At 34.8% G+C, this 16,785-nt stretch overlaps 3 protein-coding genes across 3 annotated transcripts; all 3 read right to left on the bottom strand.

The window, feature by feature from the left end:
* Positions 1-35: 35 nt before the first annotated feature.
* LOC100267445 (uncharacterized) lies at positions 36-956 on the bottom strand. Its single transcript, XM_002271685.4, has one exon. It carries the CDS (start codon positions 766-768, stop codon positions 235-237), a length of 534 nt encoding a protein of 177 aa, XP_002271721.1. The 5' UTR covers positions 769-956; the 3' UTR covers positions 36-234.
* A 2,603-nt stretch (positions 957-3,559) lies between these two features.
* LOC100255573 (uncharacterized) lies at positions 3,560-4,539 on the bottom strand. The gene has a single exon (XM_019224741.2). It carries the CDS (start codon positions 4,160-4,162, stop codon positions 3,629-3,631), a length of 534 nt encoding a protein of 177 aa, XP_019080286.2. The 5' UTR covers positions 4,163-4,539; the 3' UTR covers positions 3,560-3,628.
* Positions 4,540-13,360: 8,821 nt separating this feature from the next.
* LOC132255117 (uncharacterized) lies at positions 13,361-14,414 on the bottom strand. Its single transcript, XM_059742874.1, has one exon. The coding sequence runs from the start codon at positions 14,234-14,236 to the stop codon at positions 13,880-13,882; it is 357 nt and encodes a 118-aa protein (XP_059598857.1). The 5' UTR covers positions 14,237-14,414; the 3' UTR covers positions 13,361-13,879.
* Positions 14,415-16,785: the final 2,371 nt, after the last annotated feature.

Below are 16,785 nucleotides of genomic sequence, written 5' to 3'. Positions count from 1 at the left end.
TTTAAGGTTTGATATGGTGTCTTACCATTTCTTTTGATTTATTTGTCCATATTTCATTAGTCTCTTTTTTTTGCAACCATGATTCCATATCTACTACTTATATTTTGTCGTAAGTTTTAATTCATTAAGTAATAAGTATTAAGTTTTACGTAGCACTTTTAAAATTTGTCAGGCATTGTACCGATGTTTCATTAAAAATGACATCCCAATGTACATATACATGTATGCTATTTCTCACACCATATCATCCACGGCCCCGTTCGAGTCAGTGGACAAAAGACTATATATCACCAAGTCTTTCAATTGGCCCTTGAGAAATGTGTATTTCCTGAGTAAACCCTCCCTGGTGAATCCAGCTTTCTCCAACACCCTCTGAGAAGCAATATTCTCCACCACTGCAAATGCTTGCAACCTTACCAGATCAGGGAAGTCCTTGAACACCTCCGATATAACCATCTTCACAGCTTTGGTGGCAATCCCCTGCCCCCAATGCTTTGCAGCTACACCATACCCTATGTCCGCCTTATGTCTGTCGGCGCCCGACCACCTGATGACCAAAACAAAGCCGATGGAGCGGTCATCTATACATATGGATCGACAAAAATGGTGGGGGATGCAGACTTCTTTGATGAAGGTCAAGGCTTCCTCCTTAGAGGTGATGGTCTTCCATCGGATGGTTCGAGTGACTTGCTCATCGCCCGCCCACAGTATGAAGTCATCCACATCGCTGACCCTGAATGGTCGAAAAGTAACCCTCTCGGAGTCCATCTATTGCAAAAATATTGATTACTGTGCTCTGTGGATCAGCACTAAGCGCTTGGGCTGAGGGATTATATAAAACTGACAGATGGATGCCCATATTATAATATTGAACGTTCTCTCTCTCGTTTACTGGTGTAGTTTGTTTCATGTGAATTTCATATGTTAAATTCTCGTTGTTTGGTTAACATGGTATTGGTCCTCCTACTCAATAATAATATATGGAAAGAATATTAAGTACACCATCTACCATTGAACCGAATCCATTTGAACCAATGATATTGGTATCCACCTCATGGTCCTTGAGCAATCAGCTGATTCAAATTTACTTATCTAGGGGGTGGCTTAAGGGTTTAAAGCAAGCTTTACTCCTAGAATCACTTTTTTTTTAATCATCTTTTTTTATACAATTTTGTCTTAATGGACTAAGTGATTTTTTTTAATCTTAATTGAAAAAACCACTTTTTCTCATTTCTTTTTTCAACCCTTAACTTTGTTATAATCAACGTTTTAATAATCGAATCCATCATTGAACAAGAAAAATAATTGAATCATGGTTCACCATGTGTCAATGATGACAAGTGCTATATTTGTTACAAGATTTGGGCTAAAATAAACCAGTAAGGTTGGTATTCTGTTGAGAATATTATGCAAGATTGCAAGAACAATTTTTTTTTAATTAGAATTTTTTGAATTCATAGTTGACTTGGTAATGCTATTAGAAATCCGTTGAAAATATGTAGGTAGATTTTTTGGCTTTGTTTATTTCTTTTCCTGTATAAATTTAGATTTTGCAAGACATGCAATTTTCAGCCCAAATTTCTGTGTTTATTATTTTATTGTTCTTACTCTAAAAAACCTACAAAGTGGTATCAGAGCCCTCTTTCTTTAGGAACCTGTGAAGTGTGTGTGTATCCAATGAGAGACAAACCACAACAAATCAAACACCTAGCCTTCATCTTGAAACCTAATATGACAGGAAATAATTTCTTGTCTGCACCTCCAGTTTTCATAGGAGAAAATTACCAAATATTGGCTGTGAAAATGAAGTCATACCTGCAAGCATGTGACTTGTGGGACTTGGTGGAAACAGATCCTGAGGATACAACAATAGCATAGATCAAGAACAACAGAGAGGAAAGAAAGAGGAGATATAAGGCCAAGACCTGCACCCACTCTACAATTTCAGAGACAATATTTACAAAGATCATGGCATGTTAAACAGCAAAACAGGCATGTGATCTTTTGAAAGATGAATATCAAGGAAACATTAAGACAAAGCAACAGGTCTTGAACCTGATGAGGGAATTTGAAATGCAGAAAATGGAGGAGATAGAAGCAGTTAAGGACTATACAGACAGGATGTTGATATTGGCCAACAATATTAAGATGCTAAGGGAAGAATTCTCTGACATAAGGGTAGTAGAGAAGATTTTGGTGACCTTGCCTGAGAGATTTGAATCCAAAATCTCTTCACTTGAAGAGTCCAAAGATCTGTCAATAATAACATTAGCAGAACTCATCAATGTACTACAAGCTCAAGAGCAAAGGAGAGCTTATAGAAAAGATGAGACAATTGAGAGAGCATTTCAAGTGAAAGAGGCTGATCAAGCTCAAGGAGGCAACAAAGAAAAGAAACAGTGGAGTAAGAAGAACAGCAAGAAAGGGGAAAGCAACAACAATGGAGGTAGCAAGGGCAATCACCCTCTATGTCCTTATTGTAAGAAAACCTCTTATTTGAAGAAAAAATGTTGGTTTAAACCTAAATTCAGTGCAGGGCATGCAAACAATTGGGGCATATGGAGAGGGTGTGTAAAAACAAACAACAAGAAGAACACCAAGCTCAAGCAGTGGATCAACACTAGGAGGAGCAACTTTTTGTTGCATCTTGTTTTTCTAGTAGCAGTTCAAGTGATGATTGGCTTATAAACAGTGGATGCACAAACCACATGTCTTTTGATGAATCCTTTTCAACGAAGTAAACAAGTCAGAGGTGTCAACAGTTAGAATTGACAATGGGCAGTATATTGAGGTGAAAGGTAAAGAGACTATTGCAATAAAAGGCTCAACAGGGTATAAAGCTAATTTCTTATGTATTTACTTATTCCTAAAATTGATCAAAAGCTGCTGAGTGTGGGACAATTGCTTGAGAAAGGCTATTCTATTGTGTTTAAGAATAAAATGTGTGTGATTGCTGACTCAGATGGTGTGTTCTGTTTTCTGTGAAAATGAATAGCAAAAGTTTCGGTCTAAATTGGAACAAGGATGAGTCTAGTGCATATCCATGTCCTTTGGACCAGGTTGAGTAATGGCACAAGAGGATGGGGCATTTTCACTATTTTGTATTGGATTACATGTAGAAAAAGGATCTTGTATGAGGAATGACTTACAATGGAGAAGGAGCAGCAGTGTGTGGAGTTTATCAGCTTGGAAAGCAAGCCAAATTGCCATTTATTGTTAACAAGGCATGGAGGGTAGTTGAGAAGCTTTAATTGATCCACATTGATGTTTCTGAAACTTTGAGGATTGCATCCTTAAGTGGTAACATGTATTTTATGGTTCTTATTGATGACTTTAGCAAAAAATGTTGGGTTTGTTTTCTTAAATAGAAGTTTGAGGTTGCTGGTGTGTTTTGGAAGTTCAAAACATGGATTGAAAATCGAAGTGGTTGTAGAATTAAGGTGATTAGGTCTGATAATGGGACTGAATATGCTGCTGACAAATTTGCTAAGTTTTGTGAAGCTGCAAGGATTGAACATCAGCTTACTGTAACTTATACTCCTAAGCAAAATGGAGTCTGTGAGAGGAATTAGTTACCCATTTTCCATTAAAAATAATATCCCATTATACAAATACATGATGCTATTTCTCATACTTCATCATCCACGGCCCCATTCGAATCAGTGGACAAAAGACTATATATCACCAAGTCTTTCAATTGGCCCTTCAGAAATGAGTGTTTCCTGAGTAAAGCCTCCCTGGTGAATCCAGCTTTCTCCAACACCCTCTGAGAAGCAATGTTCTCCACCACAGCAACTGCTTGCAACCTTACCAGATCAGGGAAGTCCTTGAACACCTCTGATATAACCATCTTCACAGTTTTGGTGGCAATCCCCTGCCCCCAATACTTTGCAGCTACACCATACCCCATGCTCGCCTTCTGTCTGTCGGCGCCCGACCCCCTGATGACATAAACAAAGCCGATGGAGCGGTCATCTATGCATATGGATCGATAAAAAGGGTGGGGGATGCAGACTTCTTTGATGAAGGTCAAGGCTTCCTCCTTAGAGGTGATGGTCTTCCATCGGATGGTTCGAGTGACTTGCTCATCGCCCGCCCACAGCATTAAGTCATCCACATCGCTTACCCTGAATGGTCGAAGAGTTAGGCTCTCGGAATCCATCTATGCCAAAGATATTGATTACTTTGCTCTGTGGATCAGCGCTGAGCGCTTGGGCTGAGGGATTATATAAAACTGACAGACGGATTACTCATATTTCTCGTTGTTTGTCAACAATGTGTTGGTCATCAAGCTTAATAATAGTAGAAGTGGAAAGGATATTGAGTACACTTTCCGCCATTCAACCCACTGATATTGGCATCCACCTCATGGTCCTTGCTACAGCTGACTCAAATTGACAAATTGACAGATAAAAGGGAGGGAGGAGGGAGGGGGGAGGGGGGTTGGTATCCACCTCATGGTCCTTGACCTACAGCTGACTCAAATTTGACAAAGGCGGGGGGAGGATGTTGAGGGCTTTTTGAACTTTTAGCAATGACTCATATTTCTCGTTGTTTGTCAACAATGTGTTGGTCATCAAGCTTGATAATAGTAGAAGTGGAAAGGATATTGAGTACACTTTCCGCCATTCAACCCACTGATATTGGTATCCACCTCATGGTCCTTGCTACAGCTGACTCAAATTGACAGATTAAAAGGGAGGGAGGGGGAAGGGGGGTTGGTATCCACCTCATGGTCCTTGACCTACAGCTGACTCAAATTTGACAAATTGACTCATAAAGGAGGCGAGGGGAGGATGTTGAGGGCTTTTTTAACTTTTAGCAATTTAAAAAAATGGTAGTTGAAAAAATATTGATAGATTTATGACAATTTTGGTCATGTGGAAGACATCTCTTCGATAGACATTTTTTATAATTTGACAAATTTGAATGTCTCATGATTTTAAAATTAGATGTGTCTCTTGAAAATACACTTTTCACAATTTCACAAAATCCAATATATATTAAAAATTGTGAAAATGATTTTAAAACTAAAGATGTCTCTTTTCAATATAAATTCAAAATTTTCTACAGTGTATGAAAATTGTGGAAAATGTCTGTGTCTTTACTTTCAGTATAAAACCAATTTTTTTAAAATTGTGGAAGGTGTCTCTTGAAGAGACACCTTCAACCTTCCACAATTCCCAAAAAATGGAATTATAATGAAAGTGTCTCTTCAAGATACACCTTCCATAATCTTTAAAAAAATTGAGTTTATACTGAAAGTGTCTCTTCAAGAGACACTCTTTACAATTTTCATTCATAGTAGAAAATTTCGAATTTATATTGAAGAGAGACAACTTTAGCTTTAAAATAATTTCCACAATTTTTAAGACATATTGGATTTTGTGGAATTGATGTGACTTATGGTAGCTTAGCTTTAAAGGCGTATCAACAAAATTTATATCTTAAATACTATTACTAAAGTAGCCAAGCTACTATAGCATAGTGGTTCTAGAATCGTTCACTGGGAAGAGTTTTTGCAAATACTAGTGATATTCAAATTAGGAAAATAAGTGATTTTCTTATGGATGTTAGCTTTAAAAGAAGATGTAAATGGTTTTAGAAAGATTTAAACTAATCTAAGCTAACATTAAAGACTAAAATGAAAGGGTGTAAAAACAAGTTTCTCCAAGATAGGATAGCTATGCTTTGGCTCTTATGCAAATTGGAAATCTCAGGATAGGCTTCTCGCGTTGGGGTTGCAACTATGGTGATGCTTGCTTCCCGAACCGGTATGAATTTAGCAAATCAAGTTTTAATCCTTTGAAATGGCAAAACAGATGATAGTGAATTTCATCAATGGTTATTCACCTTAGACTTCCTTTGAATGGCTTGTAAGAGATAACTAATGGTTTAAAGCCAAAAGCTTACCAAATATTAGCAACTCAAAGTCATTCCAGGTGATAAACTCACTTTTCAATGGTCATTGAAATTGGTTCTAACGGATTACTGCAAAACTTGGAATTGAAAACCTCACCTTCTAATAGCTCGTACGAGATAACTAATGGATAGAAATCCAAAAGCTTATCAAGTATTAGCCGTCGGCAGTTGTCCAAAGGAAATAAAAACCAGACTTTGCATTAATGAACCATTAATGAAAAACGACTACCTTACCTTCCAGGTGCAAGAAATTTCCATGAGATTGCATCCAAGCCATCACATAACATCCATACTTTGAGAAACTTAGAAGTTTTAGCCAATCATCCTCTGAGGAAAAGTCCTCAGAGGCTATTTGGCTACTAAGAAAATAGAAATGGGGAAGAACAGGAGAAGAGAGAAAAATAGAGCTTTATATATTTCTAAATTAATGTACAGAGGATCGATCACCCAATAATAATTTTTTGGAGGTGTTGTGCACCTCTATATATAGCAAAATTACAAGATAAAGCCTTATGTCGGCTGAATACAAGGTTACAAAAGGAATTTACACGAGAAAATATCAAGCTAAAAATATCTGGGAAGTCGGTGGTGCGTGTGTGGAGAAACAGAGGAAATTTGGCAAGGTAAAAGGTTACTTGCGAAATTTTGGCAAGGTAAAAGGTTACCTTGCGAAATTTTCGCAAGGTGAATTACTCATGATGCGAAGTGCCATATTTTCGTATCATGAGTAAATTCACCTTGCCAAATTTGGCAAGGTGCATTTTCACCTTGCGAAAATTGCATTTTGGCAAGGTACTTTGCCTTGCCTTGCGAAATGGCTATCCCTTTGTTTGTGCTCGTGTTTCCACTTGAAATTCAAGCCTGTAAACTTCCAAAATCCTTGCTTTAACTTGTCCAAGTAGCTCCTCCATCATTTGGCATGCTTGAATTGATTCATAAGCTGATAAAAACATGTAAACTTGCCACAAAATGGTTAAAACCAATTACTAAGGACCTTAATGAATTAATTGGGTTAAATGAATATGATTACTACTCAAAGGTGCTTAAAACCATTATAATTAGGTCTACAAAATAACACTTTTTGGTAGTAATCAGGAATTGTGGAAAATGTTTTTTCAAGAGACACCTTTAGTATAAATCTAATTTTTTAAAATTGTAGAAGGTGTCTCTTGAAGAGACACCTTTAGTATATATTGGAATTTGTGGAATTGTGAAATTATAGAAAATGTCTCTTCAAGTGACACCTTTTGTATAAATTAAAATTTTTAGGAATTGTAAAAGGTATATCTTCAAGAGACATCTTTAGCTTTAAAATCATGACACATTCAAATTTGTCAAATTGTGGAAGGTGTCTCTTCAAAAGACACCTTTAATGCATATTGGATTTTTTTTCACGTGAAAAATGTCTTTTCAAGAGGCACCTTTAATATAAATCCAATTTTCTGAAATTGTAGAAAGTGTCTCTTCAAGAAATACCTTTAACTTAAATTTAATTCTTTTATGATTTTGAAAATTGTGAAATGTGTCTCTTCAAAAGACATCTTCCACGTGGCCAAAACTACCGTAGAACTATCAATATTTTCTCAACAACCAATTTTTAATAATTATTTTTTAAAATTGCGGTAAAAGTTATAAAAAAAAAAAAAAATCGTGTGGGGGGTGGTCTGATAGTGGTGCTTTATTCTTAGAATCACTTGTTTTCTAATTTATTATCCTTTTTAATACAATTTTGTCCTAATGGACTAAGTTTTTTTTTTTTTTTAACTAAAAAATATACCAAGTTTTATATTTAGAGCTATTTTGTCCATTTATATGTAAGTTTGCAAAGTTCCTTACTATATATATATATATACATGCTATAAAATTTAAGTTTCTTTTTTTATGTGAAAAGAGCCTAAAAAATCCTTACACTTTTCATTACCCAAAACTTTCAAAGGTGTTTGCTTTCATTCTTAAGTTCGTGAGAGAGAATTACATCCTCTTATAACATTGAGGAGTTTATTAAGAAGCAAGGTAGTGTTGCATTCCAAACATAAAGTAAGGTGTAGGTATTTGATGTAAGTCTTAGAGATTAGCAATCAATAAATAAATTTGTGTACTTAATTCTTCACAGTTAGTGAAGTACAACTTTGTAATCTTTGATCCCTTGATTTTATATTCACAAAATCATAAAATTAAAATATAACAAATATAAAATAAAATAAATAATAACGGCGATGAACTAAATAAAAATAAAAATCTTGAAAGAAATGGGGAAGAGGTGCTATTGGAAAAGAAAACGGGAGAAAGACGACGACACATGGGGCGTTAGGCAGCAGGAAGGAGGGTGGCAAGAGGAGGAGGCAAAGATCTACGTGGCTGAGAGGCAAAGACTAGTGCAGGGGGAGGGGGGTTTTCGGTGACAGACGACGGCTATTGGAGCTAGGCTGGCCTAGGGGGTGGGGAGAAAGAAAAAGACACTTTTATAGTCATCAAAATGGCATCATTTTCGTTCAAGAAGCATCAAAACAACGTCGTTTTGATGTTGTAAAAAAAGAAAAAAAAATCAATGGTTGAACCATTCGGTTCATAGAGAATCAATTGGACCATCAGTTCACCAAGTCTGATTTCGATTCAACGATCTTCTGGCTTAATTCACCAAATTGAACCGGAACCGTGATCAATTGGCCAATCCAGTCCGATTTTTAAAACTATGATGTAAACATCCATTTGGTTATTCTCAACCTACTCTTCACGTCACCATGTATGAGGTGATTATACTGAGGATCTCTAGGTTGATTAGGAAAGCTTTGGGTCTCTATTCTCTTTTTAAGAAATTGCTTGCATTTCCTCTTAAGGTCCTTGCCTTGACTTTTGTTGAGTATTAGGAGATTCTTGTGAGCTTATTTAATGTTTCAAAGGGATCTATCCGTACAGATATTATTACAGTTAAATGACCTTTTTTTTTTTTTTTTCTTTGGGTTTGTGATGGTAGTGGAGGGATCGACCAATATACCTATGCATATATATGAGATTTCCTTACCTATATGCATATATTTCTATCAAAAATTTGTTTATTACTCTCACGCGTGCACCCATCACATATATGTGTGTGTGATGATGTATAGTTTTAAGGTTATGATGATGGTGATGATTATGCTTATGTATAGTTTTAAGGTTATTACTCTTGTACTCCCACACACACACATATATATATATATGATGTATAGTTTTAAGATTATGATGATAATGATTATACTTCTATTGTAATCGCTCACAACTCTCTCATCTTGTACCAATTTTTGACATAGTGGATCTTCTTCTCTTCTACTTATGGTTTTTCACGTCTAAGGATTCCAGGTATATCTATGTATTCTTATTTTGTTTTTCTTATTGATTATTCTCGTTATTTTGTAACACATTTATCCGAATGACTTTACTAAGCTAAGCTAAAATTGACTACTACAAATTGACTTTGAGTGTGGGCATAATAATCGTAATAGCTAACGAGAGAAATAGTATATTAAATATGTGGATAAAACCATGTCATTGGATGCTTTCGAATTGAGTTTTTCAAAAAGTAATTTTTATAAGAACAATTGATAAATATTTCCTTATATGAAAATATGTTTGATAACTTCAAAAACGTCTTTTCTACATTCAGAACATTTCTTAAAACTAATTTGTATTTATAGTATTGTATTTTTAATCATTATCTGTATAATTATTTTTTATAATATACTAAAAAAATTAAATGAAAATAAGTGAGAATAATTAAAATATCTTCCCAAAAAATATTATATTTTCATAACAATTCTCATAAAAACTCATTTTGGGAATAATTGACAATCAAACATATTTCTATATTTTTTTTTCCTTTTGTCCTAAAAACAAAAAAACTATTCTTAAGAATATGTATCAAACATAACCTTAATAATGTTAAAGGGAGAGCAACATGTGATATGTAAAAAAGAAAAAAATTAATTATAATAACCGAATATGTGTGACGAATCGAGTGACAAGTTAAGATATAATTTTACTTATTTGATAAAATCAATTACTGTTTTGGAAAAATAATTTTTAAAACTATTTATTTGTTAATATTTTATCATATTTTTTGCTTTATTTTAAATTTTACAGTATTTATTTTGTTAAAAATAAAAAATTTAATGAATTGCAATGCATAGGTGGAAAGTAAATCATGTCTTAGAACATTCCTACCTAACCAATAAGTCAAATGTACTAGTTGTGTATGAGACGGTGTTAATAAGAAAAATCAACAAACATTTCTAGATATATTATTGAAAAAAATCAACACAATATGTTCAATCAATTGGAATTGCAAAATTTTTGTTCCTATTGTTATAAACATACAATTCATAGAAAGATAAATAAAAATAAATAAAAAATTGAATCAACGGCCTGTATATCACTCTTCCAAGGACCAGTAAAAATAATATAGTATATAATGTTATATATATAACATATAGAAATAAACCAAATCCTATTTATGCTATTTATAAATTCTAATTCATTTTTTTATCCAAATGAAATTGGATTTTTAGGATAAAGAATAAACAAACCATGGATAAATCCAAATGACCTTGTTGATGTTATGATGTTGCCTTTACTTTTTGCATAATTTGAGTCATCATATCCTAGAACATGTCCATCCTCACCATCATAAGCGTAGGAAGTGTCCACAATTCTATTTTTAAGTTAATTGAAAAGAAATTAATGGTTTCTTAATAAAATATATTTTTGTAAGGGGTTTTGTATTATCATAGAGGAAATATCTTATTGTAAGATCTTCTTTTATAAATAGTTATCTTTGACAATTATACAATTAATTTCTAATATAAAATCTTTCGGGTGTAATATGTTGATTTCAACATAAACTCAATATCCCTTCAAGTTGAGAGTTTATGTGGTACAATAACTTAGTAAATCATGATTACCCAATAACCAATGTCATGATTCGTCGTAAGTCTTGTCTAATGTGTAACCATAGATACCAGTACACTCACCATGAGAAACTCATCCAGATGACCAAGATCAATCATCTCTCCAATTAGGAAGTAATGTACTACAACTTCAAATGGATTGCTTGAATTCATAAACAAAAATAACTCAGCAATCTTACAAAGAGCCACGAATTGGATCTTTCATACAACTACTAATACACTCAAGTCACGTATAGTAGAAGTGATGTAGGTCTGAATGCTAAAATCAATATCAATGAAAATGAGGATAGTAAAGTGAAAAGTCAAGTTTAATGTTTTAAGAACTCCATCCCAATAGGTACATTATACATGGAAGAGTTATGTCACTTGAATTCAAACTTTTTACATCATTTATTCATCAAAGTGTTGTAGAAACATTTTTCATTATCAGTTATGAGGTGTTAAGGGATATTATACCGATAAATGATGTTAGCTTGAATGAAGTTGACAATAATCCATTTTTTTACCTCTTTAAGTGGCACAACTTCTGCCCATTTGGAGATGTAGTCTACAACTACCAATATATATGCATGACCTCTGGAAGATTTCAATGTGATTAGTCCTACTACATCAAGTCCTTATGCATTCAAAGGCGCACTATAAAGCAATGCTAGGATGTAAGGGCTTCAAAGGTTGATAAATAAAGTTTGAAGTAACTTAACGAGCTTGACATCTTTTTGCATAATTCATGGAGTTTTCAAACATCGTCAACCAATAACACCCTATTCTTTTACTTGAAAATGAAAGTTTGGACCGGATTAATAGGTGCACAACATATCCCGGAATATGCTTCTTATAAAACCTTGGTTGCTTCATGTTTTCCTAATCAACAAAGAAACACTTCATCAAAGGACCACTTATAAAATGTATTATTGTGGTAAATAACTGAGGTGCTCATCATCATATTTTAATTCTTGGACATGGATTATTAGGAAGTACTCTGTTTTATAAGTAGTCGATGAGTGGTTGTCTCCTGTCTTCTTTTTCGACCTCAAAAACAAATATAGGGTTAAAACTCTTTTTCATCACTTACATCTTCAAAAATTATTTGCACAACCCAACTTTGAAATTGGATGTTAATTTAATATCCGACGTGTGGGGACCTTCCCCCAAGTGGTAAACCACTATTGGCCCATGTGACACTCCTCTCAGTACGGTCCAAGAGGATGGGGCATTTTCACTATTTTGTATTGTACGAGGAATGACTTACAATGGGGAAGGAGCAGCAGTGTGTGGAGTTTATCAGCTTGGAAAGCAAGCCAAATTGCCATTTCTTGTTAACAAGGCATGGAGGGTAGTTGAGAAGCTTTAATTGATCCACATTGATGTTTGTGAACCTTTAAGTGGTAACATGTATTTTATGGTTCTTATTGATGACTTTAGCAAAATATGTTGGGTTTGTTTTCTTAAATAGAAGTTTGAGGTTGCTGGTGTGTTTTGGAAGTTCAAAACATGGATTGAAAATCGAGGTGGTTGTAGAATTAAGGTGATTAGGTCTGATAATGGGACTGAATATGCTGCTGACAAATTTGCTAAGTTTTGTGAAGCTGCAAGGATTGAACATCAGCTTACTGTAACTTATACTCCTAAGCAAAATGGAGTCTGTGAGAGGAATTAGTTACCCATTTTCCATTAAAAATAATATCCCATTATACAAATACATGATGCTATTTCTCATACTTCATCATCCACGGCCCCATTCGAATCAGTGGACAAAAGACTATATATCACCAAGTCTTTCAATTGGCCCTTCAGAAATGAGTGTTTCCTGAGTAAAGCCTCCCTGGTGAATCCAGCTTTCTCCAACACCCTCTGAGAAGCAATGTTCTCCACCACAGCAACTGCTTGCAACCTTACCAGATCAGGGAAGTCCTTGAACACCTCTGATATAACCATCTTCACAGTTTTGGTGGCAATCCCCTGCCCCCAATGCTTCGCGGCTACACCATACCCCATGTCCGCCTTATGTCTGTCGGCGCCCGACCCCCTGATGCATGGTTCAAAGTCGCGGTATCGGTCATTGACTCGGAGGGTCACGAGGCATATCGGTATCGGTGTCTCGGTTCGGTATCGGGCGATACGTAAAATAAGATAATTAAAATTTTCAAAAAATTATAAAAATATTATATAAATTAAAAAACAAAATAGATATAATTAAATAAATTGAAAATTTTAATAAAACAATTTTTTTTTTTACATTTAACTCAAAGTTATTTATGATAATATTAAAAATTGAGGATTTAATTATCACTTTACCATATAAATATTTTAATTTATCATTAAACCTCATATATATACCTTTCATATCATTTTAACAAATGGGTACTCAATTTTCCTAATTAGTTATTATTAAATAAGATTAATATAAAAGGTATTTTTCAGGTAAATTGGCCTTAATTCTCCGTGTAAATCCGTATAAAAGGTAGCTTTTTTACTTTACTAATTTGAGCCCCAATCTCCCGTCCTCGCCACCATTGCTGTCAAGACCCACAACAGAGCTCTCAATCTCCCACCCTCGCACACCACCATGCTGTCAAGACCCACAACAGACGACACCACTTGCAATCGCAAATTTATAACCGTTCCTAACATGGGAGGGGGAGCAATCTGATTGCGAGGGGTTGTCTTGTCGACGCCGCCGATGAAATATTCAGTCCACTTGACGAGTCACCACCGCCGACACCAAAGCTCCACCCTCTGGTAATGCTCGATTTTGAGGAAAATCAGGTAAGTAAATCATAAATCATGCCCTCATCCTTCGGTGGTTTCTCCGCTTATTTCCGAATGGGTTACGGTTAGGGTTTTTTCTTCTTCATCTTCTTTGATCTTCTTATTGATGGTTTAAAATTTCAGAATAGGTGTTTGCTTTTGGAAGGGCAATCTCTGGTTAATTTTTTTTTTTTATTTTATGAAAAATTTGAAAATTCTCTGTAACCTAACCGAGTCAACCGAGTTAACTCGGAAACTCAGACAAGTCAGTCGAGTCTAACCGATTCCCAGTCGAGTTCATGCATTATACCGTATCTGGTATCGGTCTCGTCGCGGCAGGTGTCGAGGCGGATACGACTCGGCCGAGTCGTACCGGACTCGGCCGATACTTTGAACCTTGCCCTGATGACATAAACAAAGCCGATGGAGCGGTCATCTATACATATGGATCGACAAAAAGGGTGGGGGATGCAGACTTCTTTGATGAAGGTCAAGGCTTCCTCCTTAGAGGTGATGGTCTTCCATCGGATGGTTCGAGTGACTTGCTCATCACCCGCCCACAGTATTAAGTCATCCACATCGCTCACCCTGAATGGTCGAAGAGTTAGGCTCTCGGAATCCATCTATGCCAAAGATACTGAATGCATTGCTCTGTAGATCAGCGCTGAGCGCTTGGGCTGAGAGATTATGTGAAACTGACAGACGGATTACTCATATTTCTCGTTGTTTGTCAACAATGTGTTGGTCCTCCAGCTTAATAATAGTAGAAGTGGAAAAGATATTGAGTGCACTTTCCGCCATTCAACCGAGTCCATTTGAACCACTGATATTGATTGGTATCCACCTCATGGTGGACCATGAGCTACAGCTGACTCAAATTGACAAATTGAGGGGGGTGTGGGGGGTTGATCTGATAGTGGTGCTTTATTCTTAGAATCACTTGTTTTCTAATTTATTATCCTTTTTAATACAATTTTTTCCTAATGGATTGAGTATTTTCCTTTTTTTAACTCAAAAATATACCAAGTTCTATATTTAGAGCTATTTTGTCCATTTATACGTAAGTTTGCAAAGTTCCTTACTTTATATATATACATATTGTAAAATTCAAGTTTCTTTTTTTTTTTTTTTTATGTGAAAAGAGCCTAAAAAGTCCTTACACTTTCCATTACCTAAAACTCTCAAAGGTGTTTGCTTTCATTCTTAAGTTCGTGAGAGAGAATTACATCCTCTTATAACATCGAGAAGTTTATTAAGAAGCACGGTAGTGTTGCATTCCAGACATAAAGTAAGGTATAGGTATTGGATGTAAGTCTTAGATATTAGCAATCAATAAATAAATTTGTGTACTTAATTCTTCATAGTTAGTGAATTACAACTTTGTAGTCTTTGATCCCTTGATTGTATATTTACAAAGTCTTTATAAGGCTTTATAAGTGGTTTTTCATGTAAATCACTTGTGTATGTGTATGATTGGAATTCTTAATCTATTGATTAATTGTCCAATTAATTAAAGAATTCTTAAAATTAAATATTTGAAATCTTTAGGCTAATTGAATAATAAACTATGTATTCACTCGTTTCTTTGTTGTCCCACATATTTATTGACCATCAATGGCAACCCTTGACTTCCGTAACTAGAACATTATATCCTCATTATGCATGGATATTCTATGTAAACCAATGTTTTAAGAATTAGATCAGTCATTGAACCAAAAGAATTACTAGTTCATGATTTACTAGTCGGATCGACGATCGAACCACAATTGAACTGACGTCGTTATAAATATCTAATTTATATATTATTAAAATTTTAAAATAATTTTAAAAATAAAAATAATATAATTGATATATTATTTAAAAATTAAAATTTTATTTGAAAATAATAAAATTATTTGAAAATTAGAAAACTAGTTTCAAATTAGAAATTAAAATTAAAAATCTTAAAATTTATTTTTAAATCAAAAAACTATTTTTAAAATAAAAATTATTTAAAATTACATTTAAATTAAAATGACAAGTTTTAAAAATCATAAAATAAAAAAATAACAAATATAAAATAAAATAAATAATAATGGCAATGAACAAGGTAAATAAAAATAAAAATAAAAATCTCGAAAGAAATGGGGAAGAGACACCATAGGAAAAGAAAATGGGAGAAAGGTTGCGGCGCATGGGGCGTTGGGCAGTAGGAAGAGGGGTGGCAAGGGGAAGGGGGGCAAAGACCGCTGGTGCTCTGCGTGGGTGGGATCAAAGACTGGAGTAGGGGGAGGGGGGGTTGTTGGCAGCAGGCGGCAGCTATTGAAGTTGGGCAGGCTGCCGGGGGTGGGGGAAAGAAAAAGATACTTTAAATAGTCATCAAAATAGCATCATTTTGATTCAAGAAGCATCAAAACAACATTGTTTTGATGTTGTAAAAAAAAAAGGTTAAACCATCCAGTTCAAAGAGAATCCGCTGGTTCATCAATCGAACTGCCAATTCATTAGGTCCAATTTCCATTCAACCATCTTTTGGCCTAATTCATCAAATTGGATCGGAATCGTGATTGACCAACAGTAAGACCAATTGATCCGGTCCAATTTTTAAAACCATGATGTCAACATCCATTTGGTTATTCTCAACCTATTTTTTAGGTCACCATGTATGGGGTGATTATACTGAGGATCTCTAGGTTGATTAGGAAAGCTTTGGGTCTTTGTCCTCTTTTTAAGAAATCGCTTGCATTTCCTTTTTAAGGTCCTTGCCTTGACTTTTGTTGAATATTAGGAGATTCTTGTAGCTTATTTAATGCTCCAAGGGATCTACCCATATACATATTGTTATAATTTGGTAACCCAAGTTCTTTTTTAATTGATCCGAAAAACTTGCGGTGTAACATATGTGATAAAGTTAAAATTATGATTTTTTTTTTTTAAGGTTATGATGATGATGATTATGCTTATGTATAGTTTTAAGGTTATGATGATGATGATTATGCTTATGTGTGTGTGTGATGATGTATAGTTTTAAGACTATGATGATAATGATTATACTTCTGTTATAGTTGCTCACAACCATGGTTTTAAAAATTGGACCAGACTGGCCAGTCTGACCGGTTTGATCGTCGGCCGATCACTAATTCGGTCCAGTTCAACCATTTGGGCCAGGGAGCCTTTAAACTGGCGTTGGATC

The sequence above is a fragment of the Vitis vinifera genome, chromosome 14 (assembly GCF_030704535.1).
Source record: "Vitis vinifera cultivar Pinot Noir 40024 chromosome 14, ASM3070453v1".
Lineage (NCBI taxonomy): Eukaryota > Viridiplantae > Streptophyta > Magnoliopsida > Vitales > Vitaceae > Vitis > Vitis vinifera.
Note: the sequence above shows the minus strand (reverse complement) of the source record. Positions and strands in the feature narration are given on the sequence as shown.